The sequence below is a fragment of the Alosa pseudoharengus genome, unplaced genomic scaffold (assembly GCF_046254945.1).
Source record: "Alosa pseudoharengus isolate Yale_2024_CS ecotype anadromous, Long Island Sound unplaced genomic scaffold, YU_APseudo_1.1 YU_APseudo_1.1_scf_5, whole genome shotgun sequence".
In the NCBI taxonomy this organism is placed as follows: domain Eukaryota; kingdom Metazoa; phylum Chordata; class Actinopteri; order Clupeiformes; family Clupeidae; genus Alosa; species Alosa pseudoharengus.
In genome coordinates this window covers 28503405-28523393 of record NW_027468837.1, presented here as the reverse complement: position 1 = coordinate 28523393, position 19989 = coordinate 28503405, and the positions used below count along the sequence as shown (strand labels likewise).

Below are 19989 nucleotides of genomic sequence, written 5' to 3'. Positions count from 1 at the left end.
CTGAGCAACACACTTGAGAAATACCAATCTGTTTTTTGCCCCCATCATAGCACAGACACGGCACTAGTTAAAGTTGTAAATTACTTAAGAATGAAAATGGATGACAATAAACTCACAATTTTAGTACTTTTAGATTTAAGTGCTGCATTCGATACAGTATCATCGCATCCTTATTAACCCATTCGGGCCTGTGCCAAACATTCAACTTTTTACTGGATGACCTCCTCACACAAAAAACCTAGTCTTTAAATATATTACATACCATCAATGGGACAAATCAGAAGGATTAGTTATATGAAATGAGTAAAACACATATGATAATGTTGATATAGTAGTGAACAGTCTTTGAAAATCATCTCCAAATGTATATCCAAAATTTGTCAAAATTTCATTTCATTCATATAAAAAACTAGATGTACCGCATAGCGGTACAAAATATGACCGCCGCTCAGTCCTGTACATCCGTTCCGCGAAAATAAATCACACTTCAATTTGTCTCCATATTTTACTCCATCCCCCACTCTTGAAACTTTTGTGTATGCTTGTTTGGCATGCCTGAGTGTGTGTGTGCGGCTGCACAGAAAGTAGCCTACTGGTGCTGAAAAGGTGAATAGATTGTAGAATAGCCAAAGAAGATGTAGCATTGTTATAAAACCTTTAAAATCTCTAAACAATCACAAGTAGGGCAGTTCATCACAGTTCATCCATTGCAACTGGATTGATGAAAGGTCACTTACACCTGTAGGCTACATTGTATTTGGGAAAAGCAAAAGGTATCAGCATAATGTTATTTATTTATTTGTTTGTTTATTTATTTATTTACAAAAACATCTCTGTCAGTTCCATGCCGTTTTCAACAGCTATCAAAAACAAAGGTCATTTTTGGATGGATGGATTTTTTTGTGAATGTTTCTTCTTCTAAGATTTTAGTCATCTTTAGTTAATGTAATACTTTATTGTCAATGCACAAATTAAGTAACAGTAGTCTGAAAAATTATTGTTAATGCACAAATTAAGTAACAGTAGTCTGAAACGAAATGCTGTTTTACATCTAGTGGTGCAAATAACTGACATGTCCAAATGGGCCTTGATGAAATGCGTCGCTAGACTGTTCATACACATTTTAACGGGCCAAAGTTGAAGTAGCTTAAGGTGTGTTGCTAAAGCAGCCATAATGAAATTAAGGTGTCATTGTTTGGATACTTCACACACACGCGCTTTTTAATTTCACAGACTACAACTACCAAGCTGGAATCAAAGCACATGGATTCCCCTCTCACACCCTGCACGCACTTAAAACAAAATAAACAGGCGTCTCAGTCTCAAGCATGTAGGCAAAACGGTATAACGTTGGTAAATCTTCCATTGCACAGAATGATTTTTGTAGCACGTGCAACAAATGACAGTCGAAAGATACAATTACAGTGCTGCTATCAATTTGCTTGGTATTATAGTTTTCTACAAATGCAATCAATCAAATTGGCCTCCATCACTCAACCAACTCTGACGGTAACATTACCTAGGTCCTTATTGATATTATAAGATTAACGTACCTGCAGTAAAAACCAAGCATGTCCGATAAAAATCCTCAGATTTATTTCGGCTTCAAGAAGAAATGGGAATTACATTTCATGTGAACATCATCCTATCCTTATTAGACGTTCTCTGCGGTAAACTAGTCCTTGTAGGAAGCGTCCATTGTTATTCCAACCCACGTTTAACTTCCAACAAAATTACGTCTCACTGCAACGATGCGCCATCTAGTGGACAAACGACTACTTATCGCCAATACTGGAAATGCAGCCATGATGATGATGAATATTTATTTTGGCTTTCTATTAATCCTACTGAATTTGTAATTATGTATCGGCCGTTCTAATACCGATAGTATGTGGGTGCCTGTGTGTGTGTGCATGTGTATATGTGTGCACTGCCATCTACAGGCCAATGAGTGTACAGTCACTAAATGTACACATAATCTAATTTTTTAAAGACCCCCCCATGGATGAAATTCTACGGAACTTGGCATACCCCCAGATAATGCCAGGTCAATCATACACATAAAATTTGGTGCAGTTCTGAACATCTTAACTGAAGATAGGGGCGATTAAAGCAGAATAATATTGCATTTTCATTTTTTACCGGGGGGGTGCAAATCACAAATGAGTGATTATGGGCCAGATTGATGTGGGCCCTTGAGACCAACATACCATAAAAGATTCTTCATCCTCGGTGCCACGGTTCAGGTAGTTATTTAGGAAAAACTGCTTTTTTTGCGGTTCGGGGGGCCCAGCACGGGCGGGAGTGGACCCCGGGGACGAAACAAAATTTTTCCGTAAAAGTCTAGTGGGGCTACATACCCACCAAATTTCATGTGCCCCGGTGGTTCGGTGTCCCGGGTATCGTTGACCAAAAATTCAGGAAGTAGATGACGGGAAAAAAAAAAAAAAAACTTTGACAATCCCTATATGACCGCTTCGCTAGCTTCGCTAGCGGCGGTCATAATAATGTTCAGCATATTTCTCTACAAGATAGAAAAAATATAGATCGTATAACATGTTCAGCAAGTTGTGGGTTATTTAACAAAACAACCTTTCAAAAGTTATGATAAATTTAGTGATCAGTGTAAAAAAAATGCAGGATGTTGACAGAATTCACATTATCTTTCTCATCAACAACATAAAAGTATGCATAAAAACAAATAATGAAGTCAGACAATGGTTTACATTTATTTTGCCTATAAGAATAAACCATTAAGCAAATTATACAGTCAACAAGAATGACATAAAAACATACATTACCAGTAATACAGGAAGTAAATATACTGTATATTTATTTAAGACCATTTCAGAATAGAGACATGAAATACATTTGATTCAACAGATACAACTTCCTTATATAAATCAGTATAATATGAAAACTATATCTAAAATATATTATTATTTATAAAAAGCTAGGAATACACTCAACTTCAAAATCACTAAAAAATCAATGTGTTCTAAACATTTGAAAGTAGATTACATAGTAGAACAAGCCTGTGAAGAATACATATTCACACATATACACACAAACCTACACACATACTCACACAGAGGAGGGTTGGGAAGGGTGGGGTGGGAAACCTGAAGGTTGAACACAGAAGAGCTATGTCTCATTACGAAACGCATCCCCTTCTGCAGAATGCCAAATCTGAAAGCAATTTTGTTTACCAGTAAAACAAAGTCACCTGCCGTTATACTCAGGGGCCATACAAGCTACAATAATTTTAATCTCCTTTTTAAGTTAACAAAGCCAACAATTTATCTGTGGCTCCTGCTGTACATGGAAAGACAACAGAGTAGAGTAGTGGTTGGAGCAGCTGAAGGCGAAGCTGAAAAACTGTATCGAGGGAAATGCCTGCCTGCTGTCGTGATAGATTTTTTGCCAAACTTAAAATAATAAGAAACTATAGACAACGGCAATGTCCAAAAAGTGGAGGAAAAAGTGTTTTCCACCACTTCTGTGTAAATGAAAACAATTTGACCAACGTGTCTTATTTTTGTGGAAAAAATGTGCTGGACTGGGCGGCGGTCATATTTTGTACCCCTCTGCGGTACATCAAGTTCACATAATGCACTGTCACTGACATGTAGGGCATCATGTTACAGCTGGACCACATGTCCGTTGTCAGGGCCAAATATTCTACATCACCCCGCTCTTTTGTGATGTCACTTCTGACCTTGTTGAAAAGGTTTTAGCCGTGCGTCTTGGAGAAATATTTCCAACCTGGCAGCTCATATTGCTTATCAAAGGTATCAGCATGGCCTTGAACAACGGCTTCTCCACTGAAGGACACCATTTCTTTGGCCAGGAAGCGAGTTACCGCATATGTCAACTGCCTCCATCTGTCACTGTCGGTTTTATATTTAATGCTTTTTGCAAAAGCCCCAGTGAACGTCTGCTGACCCTGGCTAGCTTTTTTGCTAGGCCCAGCACGTGCAGGCAAGGTGGCATAATCTGCTGGATGATGCACACGCAAGTGGTCATGGCGATTGGTCGTCTGCCCATCTTTTGCCTGGATCGTACATGAGCAGATCTTGCACACAACTTCAGTCGTGTCCCTTGGCTGACCACTCTCATCAGGTCTAAATCCCAAAACTTGCCATATAGGCGAAGTAGTACCCATTTTAGCAACCAATACCGATGCCATTGTAGCAACTCTTCTTCAGTGGAAGCAATTTTTTCCCCTTACATGCACTATTGAAAAGCCGGAGTACAACTTATTGAAAAGCCCGGATGAGTAATTAGTTGGGTTAGTAAAATAACGAAAGTAAGTAGAAAACCGTTTTCTACTTATTAAGTAGAAATGTTTTTTTTAGGCCTATGTAAAGTATAGTAAAAAAAAAAGTAATTAATTGGGAAACACATCTTGAGTGCGCACCAGAGAGAGAGAGAGAGATAGACTTGTAGGTTCCAAGTGTCATTGTTGATATCCCCTTTAATATATGAAACTTATAACTGTTTGTAACAACTTAATATTATGTATAGTATTGTTAATATTGTGTTATCAATGTGGCACAAACAAACAAGGCTAGAGTTTATGGAATGGCCTTATATCTTACAAGAGCTGGTGAAAGGGTTTTATGAGAAAGCTTAGACTGATTGACCTTAAAGTGACCAATGGACCATATAGCCCTAGTTCAACAGCATGCAATTAGCAGCATTAATATTTCTAACGTTATATATATATATATATATGTCCCGGATTTTCACAAATCAAATGTGGCAACCCTACCCCAAATGGAAGACAATTAACCTGAAACAGACCTTTGTGCGTAATAGTGACATATGGCTTGGATGTCTCATCAAGTATCACGTGCTAATACGCATCGCTCAGGTCAAGTTTACTGAACCTTTCACCGCCTGACAACTTCTCAAACAAGTCCACCAATTTCGGTATTGGATACTGCTCGAGCTTCAACACATGGTTGACTGTGAGTTTGTAGTCTCCACAGATGTGCACCGAATGATCAGTTTTTAACACAGGCACGATCAGTGCTGCCCACTCTGATAATTTCACTGGCTCGATAATTCCCTGGTTTATGAGTCTCTCTAACTCCATCTCCACCTTCTTTCTCATAGCACAGGGCACTGGCCTGGGTTTATAGAACTTTGGAGCCATGCCTTCTTTAACATATATTTTGGCTGACGGTCCTCTCCAGGTTCCCAGTTCCTCCTTGAAAACCTCTTTATGGGGGGCGCTGTGGCGCAGCAGGCTACATCGCCCGTACGGGTCCGAGTGCCCACGGGGACCCAGGTTCGAATCCGACCTGCGGTCATTTCCCGATCCCACCCTATCTCTCTCTCCTACTTGCTTCCTGTCTCACTCTCCACTGTCCTGTCCAAATAAAAGGCAAAAAGCCCCCCCCCCCAAAAAAAAAAAAAAAAGAAAACCTCTTTATTCTGCCGTAGCACATACTGCAATGTCAGTTCTTGCTGCTCCATCTTAATTATAAGAACACAGTTCATTCCCAGCTCCTTTATCCATGCCCTGCTTAACAGGTTTTCAAAGTCATTAAGCAGTCCTGCAACTCCTGTGTGCCCCCTGCTGTCCATAAGCTGGCATATTCAGTCTTTGACAAAATCGTCACACTGCAGCCTAGCCTGGGTGTTCCCATGCTGCCTTGCGCGCGATTTGATTCACGCTGCTAAGGCAGCCTGGAGACCATGGAGCAAATTTTCGCCTGAGATAGGAGACCAATCACAGAACAAGGGGGAAAGCAAGACAATGATGAGCTATGCACAGACGCATTTGATAGACATCCGTGGCACCCAATAAACGGATCTGGGCATTTTTTTCAAATACGAGAAAATTAATGTTTGGTTTCCAGACCACGTCTCATTGAGAAGTGGTGGCGCTAGCCAGGCTAACTGCAGCCAGTATCCACTTCAAATTCAACCATGTTCTCATTTATGTAAAGCTGTGCAGTAATGCGGTTTACTTTTGTTATTTTTGGCTCTGTTAATACATCTTCATCACTAGTGACTGGAGATTCACTTATATGATGCGCAAACTCCTTTTTTTCGTTTGTGAAACTTTTTACAGACTGCTTGTACTTCCGTCCCCCCTTAAGCTGCTGGTCCGCAGGAGGCGAGGATTTGCACACTCTCTTCAGATGCCCCTTTTTGCCACAGCCATGGCACTTTTCATTGACAAAACGACAGTCTATTGCCATGTGTTCATCCCCACACCTGTAACATGTGAATGGAGTTGCTTTCCCTTGCCCTTTATGGTTTGACTCCACATTATGCACTAGCAGTTGGGGTGCGGTGTTACTCGCTGTGCCATCCAGTGTTTTCAGTTGCAGATCACACACATCTCTATTTGCCAGAGATGGGACCAAGTCACACATGTGCAAGTCTCAAGTAAGTCCCAAGTATTTTTTTCTTAGGCAAGTCAAGTCAAGTCAAGTCCTAGTAGGTCAAGTCAAGTCACCTTATTATTGTATTTTTACCTGCAGAATCTGATCTTACTGTAATAAAGTGAAAAGACAAGACATATAACTGTCAGTAAATGACAATAATTTGTATTTGCTTTTTGTAGTTTTTATTTACTATCTTGCTTAGCATCAAAATCCTCCAGACTTGGCCCTTCTACACTGATTCTTATTAGTGGACGATACTTGTGCCTGCGTTAATGGCTACTTCAGCTATTATTACTAGGGCTGTCACGAGAGGGAGTAGAGAGCTAGCTCTCTGTTTTGTTTGAACCTCAACAGAAGTGACATTACCCCACCATCGCTGATACAACCTTTAAGAAGGGGTTACAGTACACTATTATTATTATTATTATTATTATTATTATTATTGTCTTATATTTACATCTAAATATTAACATGTTAACATATTAACATTAAAATATGTATTCAAGTTTGAAAATATTATTCAAATATTTTCAAAAATATCACGAAAAATGTCTGCAGTGCCAGCATGTGGCCTCAGACCAGAGTGTTGAATTGATGATTACCCTTGTGTAACCCAGGTTAAAAATAAACAGATTCTTGAATAAATAACAGTAAAAATACTTTTGAATAAATATTTTGATATTAGACATAAAGTTCATGATTTAATGTAATAAATAGGATTAAAAATATTTCGTTTCAATATTGATTCTTACAGTCAGTTTTGTCACTTAAACTAGTCAGCCAATCAGAATGGCTGGTTGCAACTTCCTGTTGGAGAGAACGCTAGTCAGAGAAGGACGCAAGCTGAACCATAAGCTAGTTAAACAAACTAGTGAGCAAACAATAGCAAGACATGTGAAAACGTTTATTTTTGTTTGATTTGGAAGTGTGTTGTGTTATATTCTGTCTGCAATGGTAGACTTTGGTTTATTTAGACATTTTAGTGTAACCGTGTGTTTGGATTGTTTGGAGCCACGCACTGCTGGCGAGCCGCCCACATTAGGAAGAACCATCGGATCATCCTCACGTTGCATCCACAATCCAGAGGAGAACAACAACTCTTTCATCGGATCTGCGGTAGGACTTTGTAAAACCTTCGGTATTGTCGCTGCAAGAGGATTCTTTTGGACTTTGATTTGCGGTAAGCGTGGACTCGTTGAAAACGAAACTGAACTCATCTCCTGCCACGTTTCTCACGTGGATCTCGCTGGACTGCTCGACTGGTCTAGCCTGGCGGGCCATCCTATATCATTGAAATGTATAGTCTGGAATCGACCCATTCACCTCGCTTAATCCAAGGGGCGGGCAGAGAATTGTCTTTCAAACTGCCTAGGCATGCAATAGGCCAGCGCTACGACCATATCCGTATCCAGTCGGCAAAACGGCAAATACATCCTTCTTCGAAAGGAATGACATAAGTGCATTGTGTTGCTCAACTTTCAAAGAAAAGCACAAGTCCAACTCCTCCAAAGTTGACGCCAACGCCGATTCAAACAACCGCTCTTCGTTCGCCATAGCCACCTTCCTTGTTGTTCACCGTCGTAGGACTGTCATCATCCTGTTAAGCCCGCCTTAAGACTCTAACAAAATAGAGCGCTGTGACTGGATGACGTCCACGGCGTCAGCCAATAGAAATTCCTATGGTTTGATACTAGACGTACAGGCTGAGCAAATTAATTTGCCGCCGCTAGGGTGCGTCTAGATTTCTAGGCTACAACTGGTCGCTAGCAAGGTTGAATTCATTGACTGTTTTACATGGTCTAGAATTGAATTGCAATGTTTACCGAAAGAACTGATTAGCATTTCAATCGATACTTGATAGTTATTCACTATAAGTTAGCTTTGATGTTATGCTGAACAGTGAATGTTTTGTTAAATATTTGATGGTATTATTCCTTTTGCATGTCAGTGCTAAACTGTTTTGATTTTGTTCTGAACTCGCTAAACCTAGCAGCTCACTGGTTTAGATATAAACAATAGGAGATTAATACCTGATTCTAAAATAGGCCTGTAGATTAAAAAGCATTTGTTGCCATTGATGACAAGCAGTGATATTGTTGAATACAGCACTTAGTGCTATTGATAATATAGATATTACTGAATTTGTAATTCCATTAAATCAAAGTATGTACTCAACTTAAACTTAGATAAAATAGGACTTTATTGTTTGAAGTTTAGCTTAATCTAAACTCATTGCTACAATGTATAATTACATCTTATAAACCAAAATGAGAATTTATGTTAATTGCATTAAAATAGAATTTAAAAGAAACTGAGTTAACTCTAAATAGAAACCAAATAGCAATTTCAAAGTAGCTTTAAATCCAAATGATAACTATTCTCTTTGAATTAAACAAGATAATAGAGATTGAACTGTTTGACCCTTATTACCTGAAAGAAGAGGTAATTACTGGAATACCTGAAAGTGTAAAGCAATTGAAGCACTTAATTCCAATACTTTATATATATTGTCTGTCTAAATGTCTCATGTGGTACCAATTTATGTTTTATACTCTTTCTCTACTTACATATAAACAAGCCGGCATTTCAAACTTACTTGATGGTCTGTGGTGTGTCTGATATTATTATGACCGCAGCGAAGCGGCAGTCATATACACTGGTTTCCTGTTTATCAACAAAACTAGATGTGCGCGCAGCCGTGAGGCAGAAGACGCTTGGTGGCCGTCCACAACATTATAAACTTCACCTAAATAGTCAGCTGCTGTAAGCTACAATCGGATTTTTTTTGTATACCCCTGTTGTCTCAATGATAATAACATCTAATTTCAGACTATATTTCAAAGTTCGACGTTCATTTGCATTATTAATATAACATCGTATTTTGTCATTTTTGGCGAAGACATGCATTCCGTTAGGGATATTGAACATATTTAACATTCTCTAACCATCGTGATTTCCAATTGGTGCAGTTTTCAGCACAAAAACTCATTTTATTCTTTTGCTCGTTTGCATTGATCTATGCTGTTCTGTGGTGCTTTCTGCCTCTTGGTTGTGCTTGTGTTTTCGTGACGTTGCATAGAAATCCATGTATAGGTTTAGTAATTTTTTTTTTTTTTTTTTTCGCATGTCCAAATTTCCGTCAAGGATTCCCGGGACACTGTAAGACCGGGGTACACGAAACTTGGTGGGCATGTAACCCCTCATGGATAGCATGGAACCTCCTTTTTTCGTTTTGATCTGTAGCCCCCCTCTGGACTGGACCCCCCGAAAGGAGGGTAGGGCAGACACAGTTTTCTGTGAATATCTTGAGAACCGTAGGGCCTAGGATGACCAATTTTTTGCGTATGTTTGCCTCCAGGGGTCATGTAAACCCATTCCATATGCACACATGTGCATAAACAGATACACACGCACACACATACATTCACAGTAATCCTACGTATGACACATACTTACACAGTAGACATACGCATGCATGCACATGCACACACACAGGCACATAAACAGGCAAACACACGAGCACATGCACGCACACACACACACCCACACACACATAAACATGTACACGCACACATGCACACAATTCAAGAATTTCTCAGAATTATGAACAGGCAAGATGGGGGTGGGGTTGTATAAAATGTATATTACATGTGAAATCTATGAACTAATCATGTTTTGGTACTTGTTGTCTAGCAGATACCAGTGAGAATTAAGTGTGCATAATGCAATTCAGTGAGACAGTTAGAATCATATATGCCTTTCAGCATGACTTATTTTTGTGGAGAACATGTGCTGGACTGGGCGGCGGTCATATTTTGAACCGCTCTACAGTACATCTACTGTAGTTTTGCTGTTATAACTACTACTACTCCCTACGAGCCTAGACACTGGTCCTAACATAACATTACTTATCTACAATTCGAGGTAAGTGTTACACTTGCACTGTTGATTCAACAGTTTCCCTCTCCTTGTCACATGTAGTATCCTTGGGGTTGCTGCTGTTATCAAGTCCTGGTGTCTGGCTGCTCAGTGCCTCCACTTCCTCTTTGCACAGAAAGACCCTCCTCCACATTGTCTTCAAGTGAGCCCGTACATGTTGGATCTTGAAGGCGTATATGACTGGGTTAATGGCTGAGTTTGCCTGAGAGAGTAGGATTCCCACATAGAATACGTGAACGGGAACTTCCAACCTGTAAAAATCAGCCATATTCATTAAATGGAGAGGGAGCCAACAGGCAGCAAACAACACGAGGACCAGAACAAGGGACCGGGTCAAGTTACGCTCCTTGTAGTAGTAGGAGCTGGACATTCCAGTGCTGGTTTTGCTCAGCTGGCGTCGAATGATGGTGAAAATACAACCATAGAGTGTAGTCATGAACAAAATGGGTACGAGGAAGCAGGTATAAAAATAGATATAGACCAAGTAGGACAAGGACATGACGTTCAGGAACTGGCAATTGGTCCCGTTCTGAGACGTGCCGGTGCAGTTGTTCCAGCCCATGAGGGGAATGAAGCCAACTGTAGCAGCCGTGAGCCAGCATGCAGTTACCACCCACCAGGAGCGCTGAAGGGTCACCGTGGTCTTGTACCTGTCAGGGATAGACACAAGAGTACATTTGTAAAGTTAGTTGAGGAAAATAGTCCTGTGCTTTTGAGCTGCTGATAAACTATTAATGATATCCAACAGACTTGCTACTAATTACATAGTAACATAAATCAAGTAACCACCTTCTTAACAATTAACAGCTATTTTGATTACATTCATTCAGGTTTTCAGTCAGGGTTTAAAGCAAAGGATACTGTAACAATATACCTTTTTTACTTCAAAAACATTACCAAACCTAGTTGTCTTATGTCAAAACACAATTTAGAAAAAACATTCATGCATTTATCTCAAGCAGGGTTTATTATTGAAATGGGCATTTCACAGACAGACCAGCTTCAGATACAAAATGCTGCAGCTAGGGGTCTCAAGTAGAGGGTGACATGGAAATTAAAAGTCACTCCCATCCCATCCCGAGCCCACGGAAATACTCCCCGTCATATCCCGATCATGTGACAACCCCCCCCCCCCCCCCAAAAAAAAAAGAAAAAAAAAATCCTGTCCAGCAAAAAGCAAAATTCCAAGTTTTGATTGTTTTTGTTACCATGTGTGTTTACTCCTGCTGTTACAAAAACTAGCATCTCAGCTAACGTTAGCGTTTAGCTCACGTTGACATGGCAGTACAAAACGCCTTCAGTTAATAAGCATGTGAACAGGGCAGCTGCTTAGTGCTTTGTCTTGCTCTGGTAGGCTACTCTGTGGCTAGCAGTAGCCAATCAACAAACGTGAGTTGTAAGTGGTTCTCTTTTTTAAAATGAAATGCCTTGCAATTGTTGGGTGCACTCACCGAATTGCAGGGTCATTTTTTAATTTAATCTCCGGAATACCATGACCCTCGGGGGTCCTGAAAAATGGCCACCCTCTAGTCTCAAGTACTTGGCAGCTCACAGACATAGCGCTGTAGCTGCCTGGCTACATTAGCTGCTGGCTGTAGCAACTGGAGCTAGGTAAAACCCATTGTTTTTGTTTTTTTCGTGCCGACAGTACTCAGTGACTTCAAGAAACGGAGATCTATGTGAACACTCGCTGGATTTCTCCTAGACCCAACTATTCTCAGCTGCTGTCTGCTAGTTGATCAATTCACTTCCTGTGAATCAGATGCTCTCTGTGTTTTTTATATTTCAACAGTGGCGGACCGTCAGGGCCTTCAAGGCCCTCTCTGAAGGCCTAACTATTTTCAAACGAATGAAAAATAATAGTGTCTTTAATAACATTTTACTTAACCATTTATTATTCGCTTCTTCTTCTCCTTCCCGATCGTTCTTGACTAGGCTACTACCATATCCTACCACTGTCCGCTATATTTGATTGACAGATTGTGTGAACAAATAGTGAGGGCGTGCGATACATTTTTATCCAATCGCATGTCTTCCCTTGTTAAGGCCCGCATCAGGCCTTCACAAGGAATCACTGCGTTTTCGGTACCTAAGCAACCATTAGAAATCATATGTTTGGATTGGGTTGATTGATGGCTACATCTGACTGATTAGCCAATCAAATTGACCTATTATGGCGAGGAAGGCAGGTCTGACTGCAGTTGGGCCTGCAATGTTCGAAAAGAATACACGGAACCGTTCATCACAAATTTTGACGCCATCTATTTGACTTGAGGAACTTCGTGAGCATCTTCTGTCAGTCAGACTGACTAAGTAAGGAGTAAGATTTTGTAGGTGATGCGTGACTTCACCGGGAGCCAGTGAAGCTGCTTGAGTGTGGGGGTAATGTGTTGCCATCCCTTTGTGTGTGTGAGGATCCTGGCAGCCGAGTTTTGGACACGCTGTAGCTTGTCCAGTGCTTTGGTGGGAAGACCATAAAGGACACCGTTACAGTAGTCCAGACGGGAGGTGATGAAGGCATGTGTCAGAGTCTCCGCAACAGTGTCTGACAGTGAGGGCCGGAGTCTGCAGATGTTTTTGAGGTGGAAGAAGGAGGATTTGGTGATGTTACTGATGTGAGCTTGGAGTGAGAGGTTGCAGTCCAGAGTCACACCCAAGTTACACACTTCTTGGGAGGGCCTGATGGTAAAGCCATCTATGTTCAATAAGACGTCCCCAACTTTCTTGTACAGAGACGGAGGGGCCATCACCATGAGCTCTATCTTCTTGTTGTTGAGTTTGAGCAGGTTGGTGGCCATCCAAGTCTTTATGTCATGCAGGCAGTGAACTAGTGATAGGGGAGGGAGATTGGTAGATGGTTTAGCGCTAATGTAAAGCTGGGTGTCGTCAGCATAGCAGTGGAAACTGAGCCCATGCTGACGGATGATCTGGCCGAGAGGGAGCATATAGATGGTGAACAGTAGGGGGCCAAGCACTGAGCCTTGGGGCACGCCGTGGTTGACTGGAGCTGGGGTCGAGTTGGAATCCTTGATAGTGATGTATTGCGTCCTAGTGAAGAGGTAGGAGTGAAACCAGGAGAGAGCGGAGTCAGAGAGTCCTAAGTGTTCATGGAGACGGTGAAGCAAGATGGTATGGGAGACTGTGTCAAAAGCTGCAGATAGGTCTAGGAGGATGAGAAGGCTGATGAGGCCGTTGTCTGCAGCTATGAGGAGGTCGTTCATGATCTTAATGAGCGCTGTGTCCGTGCTGTGGTGGGGTCGAAAGCCAGATTGGAGGGGTTCATAGAGGTTATGGTGGGACATGTGGTGTTGAAGTTGGGCAGCCACCGCTTTTTCCAGGATCTTGCTGAGGAAGGGTAGGTTGGAGATTGGGCGGTAATTTCCAGGATCGTCAGGGCTGGGTTTTTTGAGGGTGGGAATGACCACAGCCGTTTTAAAACTAGATGGCACCACACCAGATGTGAGAGAGGTGTTAATAATGTCGGTCATGGTAGGGCAAAGTGTGGGCAGACACGCCTTTACCAGGGCCGTGGGCATGGGGTCCAGTTTGCTAGAGGTGGATTTAGCTTTTGACTCAAGATCCATGACCTGGTCATTACTGAGTGGTGAGAATGAGGAGAGAGAGCACTGATGTGGATAAGCAGAAGAGGTGGAGTTGCCGTCCTTCAGGTGAAAGGCAGGTGGACATGGGGTGCCTGTCTGACGGAGCTGCAGGTGGATGTCGTCCACTTTCCGCTGGAAAAAAGTTTGGAACTTGCAGCAGAGTTCTGCAGCATCTGATGGTTGGAGTGGATCTGGAGGGCGGAGGAGACGGTTTACAGTTGAGTAGAGCTGCTTTGGTTGATTCTGGTGTTTACTGATGAGAGCGGAGTAGTACAGAGTTTTAGCCCTGGAGAGAGCCTTTTTGTAATTCCCCACATGATCTTTGTAGGCCCCTTGATGTACAACCAGTCCAGATTTGTTGTACAGCCTTTCAAGCCGGCGCCCAGCTGCCTTCAGATGGCGGAGCTCAGGAGTGAACCAAGGCGCGGGCTGGCTGAAAGTGACGGACCGAGTCTTCAGGGGGGCTACAGCATCCAGTCTGTGAGAGAGAGCTTTGTTGTAGTGCTCAGTAAGGGCATCCACAGAGTAGCTGGAGGGGTGGGAGGCAAGATGTTCTGCCAGAATGCTCGACAGTACAGGTGTGGATACGCGCTTGATGTTCCTGAACGTGATTGTTCGATTCACACGCAGTCTGGGTGGGGGCTCAGGTACCGAGAAGAGGATGGCACGGTGATCTGAGACAGCTAGGTCCAGGCATTGGAGATTGAGGGGAGTTATGCCAGTGGAGCAGACTAAATCCAAGGTGTGACCTTTGTCATGTGTGGGGCCATGTACATGCTGCGTTATGTTTAAACACTCAAGGATAGATAAGAACTCTGTTGCAAATGGGCAGCTTTGTGAGTCCACATGAATATTAAAAATCACCCAAAATTATGGTGGATGGGGACATGGGGCAGACAGTGGTGAGTAACTCTGAGAATTCAGATAGAAACCCACTGTTGGCTTTGGGAGGGCGGTAGACAAGTATAACAGCTGTGCAGCCCCACAAAGTGCACGCATTCGAAAGTGCTGGAATTTATTGGGAGTTCTTTGACCATGATGTCATAATTGTATATGACAGCCAGCCCACCACCACGGCCCAAGGAGCGAGGCTTTTGGATGTATACATAGCCTGGGGGAGTGGCCAGATTGAGAGAGAAGAAATCCGTTTTTGACCGTTTTTGTTTAAAAAATATATATTGATAAGCCTTCATTTAAGCAAAATTATATCATGTAAAGTTACAGTGTCAACTGGACTACAGTACATGTTAGCAAGATGCACATAATGTCAGCTAGCTCTGCACGTAGCTGGTCAGTAGCCTATGCAGGAATTGGTAAGTTTTGTTTCATGTTTATTTGATAACATAGACTAAACACTGTAATAGATGCTTGTAATCTGGCCCTTTTCTATGTAAAAAAAGTGTTTTTGTGCTGCTTGCAAACCGCAGTGATTGGTTACTACTAGATTGTATGCTAGCTTGAAGTTGTGTGTGAGTTGATGTGGCTTTGGTCAAGCTGTCTGGATCGGCATCTATGTGAAAATTGTCATTTGCCTTGGTTTCCTGCCCTGCTAATAGTCTGACTATTTATATATCTGTGTTTTGTGGACATTATTGGTGAAATCAATGGCGTGGCCATCAGGCATTATGAAATAGGCAACAAGCAATAGTAGCAGCATAGGGCAATACATTTTCTGACTTTTATGTTTAATATCATGGTGGTGTGCTGAGAAATTTTCTTAGCATTTTCTGTTGAGACACTTTCTCATAAATACGTTTGGAACACTGTAGGATAGCCTACTGTAGTTCCACATTAGCTTTTGAGTAATCAAAGCAGCAGCACAACCTAAAACAGTTGCACTGTAACATTAACGTTAAAGCTACAGCTAAGTAGGAGAGCTAAAGTCTGAAGCAAGTTTGCTGATGTCAGATTAAACTATTAAATGATCACATCATTGTAGACCTGTGGCAGTGCCATAGCCTATGTGCGTCATGAACATAAGTTAGGCAACCGATAGCCTAAATATTTCAAAATAGTCTGCACAAACACAAATCCATACTTGAGCGCACTAAGTGTTCACTTTTAATATGACATGGACTAAATTGCACGTCTTCACCGGGCAGGCAGCAGATTGTAATGAATATGGGTGATAAAAGTAGCCTAGCCTAGCAGCCTATTCACTTTGCTGCTGATAAGGATGATGGCCGGGTGCTATTCGCCTAATAAAGCTCTAAGCAATGCGGAATTCAGGTCGGAACATTACTTGTTTGTCTAACGAAGATTCTAGAGTGCTACACAGATTTGCGTGAGAAAGAGAAAACTTTTCCCCCCCACCGTGAAATGCTGGGAAATTGCACATTTTAACGCTGAAATGCAAAAAAAATCTTCGGGGGGTATCCCCCCCCCATCCCCCCGCCCTGCCGGAACGCCCCCCCTATTATTATTTTTTGGCAAAAAATAGTCATCATTGAAGGCCTGACCACTGAACGCACGGTCCGCCACTGTATTTTAATTATTTTATTTTATTTTATTTATTAAACTATTTATTAATGCATGTATTTACTATAATTGAATTTGCTTTTTATTATGTAAAACATATTAAATTACCCGTGTGTGAAGTGTACAATGTAAATAAACATGCTGTCAGTGTTACTGTACCTGAGGGGGATGATGACACGCAGGAAACGATCAACAGTCAGTGCCAGCTGGAAGAACACAGACACCTGAGTCAAAAAGATCACCATACAGGTCAATGTAAGGCAGCTGTAGAAAGTCATCTGGATACGGCTATCTGCTACAACCCGCAGTGGCACCACCACGGCCCCCACCAGGACGTCGGCTACAGCCAGAGAGATGATGAAGCAAAAGGTGGGCTGCCGCCGCACAGCCCCACATTTCCACACTGCCCAGATCACCAGCAGGTTACCAAGACAACAAGCCACAGCGATCAAGACCTCCAGTACTGTGAAGAGCACCTCAGCAATGTGTTTGGCCATTTAGGTTGATGAAAGAACCTATCTAGACTGATGTAGCCACTGTAAATGAATGTTACACTACACCACGGTGCCATAAAAGCTGTTTCTCTGCACAGACATGGCTCATGGCATGTCAAAGCAAACCATATGCAAATACTTATTGACTTCAGAGCATGCAGAGGTGGGAAGTGTGCTCATTGAGCTTAATGCATATCAAAGCAGATAGGCTAACTGAAATAAAACCATGCCAATCTTTAGGTATGATGAAGGGTATGTGATGATGTTAGTCCATGAGCCACAGGGGGTCGTCACTACCACATGGGGGGGCAAATTCTCACTATATTTTTCTGAAAGCTACATATCTCTGGAGTATAAAATGGTATGATAGCAAGTTAGGTCTTGTAGCTTTGTGGCTGTACAGGCCTTCAAAGTTGACCTCTGATTTGAAAAAAGGAAATTCCGCCTATTGGCTTTTTTTTTGATAAACCACTCATAAGAGCCCAGAAAATAATCCTAACCTTATTATTACTGATGCATATGTGGTGTTTGATGTTGGCATACATATTTTGAATCATTATGTGATTTTGCCCTTCATTTTGGTTGATAAAATTCAAGATTTATGTGTAATAATGTGCAAATCTACGTTTTCAGAGACACAACGTGTTGCAGCACTAATTGAAATGCCCACTACATCATTAATCAATGTATTTCTACCTTCCTACCTCCCAGCAGAGACTTGAAATACAAATGATTACATAGGTCTGCATTGCTATGCTATTTACTATTTGTAAATGTACTATTCGGAACCCCCCCCCCCCCCCCAAAAAAATTCAGTAAATTAGTATTTTATTGAAACTACCCATAAGAGATATTCCAAGTGATCAAAACATCATGATAACCAATCACATGTTACCTTTACATTCAAGGAATATGAAAATCGTTGACATCACCACATGTACCCAGCTTAACATAAATATTATAATTTCATAATGATAATAGGCTCTAAATCCACTAGCCATGTAACACCATTGCTTAAAGGCTTAAAGGAAAATTCCGGGTTTTAGCACTTTAAGGCCCTTTTCTGGTTTGTTTTGGATGAACTAGTGGTGGACACCGAAATTTTGACGATTGGTCCTGTCTCGACTTTTCTGACTCGTTTTGAATCGCCTTTTCACTTCTCAGGGTGGCTGGCAATGGGCATACTGTAGTAGGCTATAAACATGTCCTAAAACAACCCTTAACGTTCGTTTTCAAAACTGTGCAACTCACCGAGTGTTTAGTGGCGTTCGTTGACTATTAAAAGCAAATATATCGGCGCAATGTATGATTCGTATTTGAACCTGAAGCATAGACGGTTGCGCAGTAATATCAATGTGCAATGACAGAAATCAATGGGATTTTACAAAATGCCAAATAAAAGACGACAGAAACTGTATTTCGCTACGCTACTTGTTTTGGAACATCAACGAACACCACTAACCACTCGGTGAGTTGCACAGTTTTGAAAACGAACGGTTAAGGGTTGTTTTAGGACATGTTTGAGTAGCCTACTACAGTATGCCCATTGCCAGCCACCCTGAGAAGTGAAAAGGCGATTCAAAACGAGTCAGAAAAGTCGAGACAGGACCAATCGTCAAAATTTCGGTGTCCACCACTCTAGTTCATCCAAAACAAACCAGAAAAGGGCCTTAAAGTGCTAAAAACCGGAATTTTCCTTTAACATGCTTCTGCGTCAACTCCACGGCGTAGCTACGCCGTCACTCCTACGGTGTTGTGATCTTTATGGTTCTGCGTCGGGTTGCTTTGCATCGCGGTTCATTTTACCGCCATAACGCTAGGGCAGGGGTGGGCAAACTTTTTGGCTCAAGGGCCACATTGGGTTTAGAAAATTGGCTGGCGGGCCGCACAACCACCCCGTCCTCCATATAGACACACACACACAAAAATACCTTTTTTTTTATACCTTATCATTTAGTATCAAAAGTATTTGTTTTAAAATACTAACTTCTTAAAAAATACTGCTAATTTGATGCTGTTTAACACGTGTAGAAATTGTGCACTGTCGCTTTAAGAATATTTCACATTTATGTCTCAATGATCTTCTGCCCGCTCCGCTATAGCTAGTGCTGTACCTATGGCTGTGCCCTCTCACAGTTTATAAATGGTCAGTAGTGGGAATTACTGTTGCCTTTAGTTGTTTAGAAGAAAGAGATATCAATTATCAATAATGACAAGCCAGCTGGAACCTGCCTCTCCCTCTCGTGAGTGCAGACGCATTCCCAGTTAAATGGAGTAGTGTTCTAACGTTCAAGTTAGATCTGCTGCAAAGGAGTTAACTAAGAGTAGGCCTATCATCTGTATTTAACATGATGTTTTGACATTGACATTGTAAACGTTCTCTAAGGAGAGTGAAAAGCAATAAGTTAAAGCTAACCAACGTCGTCTCTGTCGCTTGAAAAAAATAGCGAGCAACCTGATAACCAAATTAAATGCTCGGCAGACCGGATGAAAGTGATTGGCGGGCCGGATTCGGCTCGTGGGCCGCAGTTTGCCCACCCCTGCGCAAGTGGGTTTATGGCTTCAACGCTCAGTGTTGCCTGTGTCTGCGTCGCTCACCACCGCAACCGTAGACTGTAGGCCTATGACCGAAACGGTACTCAGAATGGCACACCCTATAGACTTGCTAAAATATTAAAGGTGACAGAGAATCAAAAAGCGTTTTACCTAGTCTTTGTTGAATAACGGTAGTACACCCGCATTGAAGAACATACAAAACGAGCTAGAAATTCTGAACATTTCCGTTTCATAGAAATTCCTCTTTTAGAGATGTTCGCCAGAAATTGGGCCAGTCTGAACAACGGATGTAAAATGTATCTCACCCCCCCCCCCCCCCCCACTATCATTCTATTTCCTCCTTTGCACACACCCACCCTCATATACAGCAAGCAGATTGCAGCAGTGTTCATGAAGTTCCGAGGTGTGCCTTTCAGGCTGTGCAAGCAGTGTGCAAGCTTTTCATTACTGAAAGAAATGCACAAGATGCTGTTCATTTTTTATTGGATTCCCACTACATTAAGATAGGCCATACTG

The 19989-nt window shown here is 41.7% G+C and overlaps 1 protein-coding gene across 1 annotated transcript; it reads right to left on the bottom strand.

Annotated features, from left to right (window-relative positions):
• Positions 1 to 10335: 10335 nt before the first annotated feature.
• On the bottom strand, positions 10336 to 16920 carry LOC143104875 (adenosine receptor A1-like). The gene is made up of 2 exons (XM_076269208.1): positions 16583 to 16920; positions 10336 to 10993 (listed from the first exon to the last, which is right to left on the bottom strand). Exons 1-2 carry the CDS (start codon positions 16918 to 16920, stop codon positions 10336 to 10338), a joined length of 996 nt encoding a protein of 331 aa, XP_076125323.1.
• Between the last annotated feature and the right edge of the window lie 3069 nt (positions 16921 to 19989).

What these genes read in the sequence shown, in the direction of transcription:
- LOC143104875 (XM_076269208.1), bottom strand. Translation starts at nt 16,920, where the DNA reads ATGGCCAAACACATTGCTGAGGTGCTCTTCACAGTACTGGAGGTCTTG. An exon ending in CGTGTCATCATCCCCCTCAG is followed by an intron (nt 10,994 to 16,582) that starts GTACAGTAACAC and finishes TATCCCTGACAG; the next exon opens with GTACAAGACCACGGTGACCC.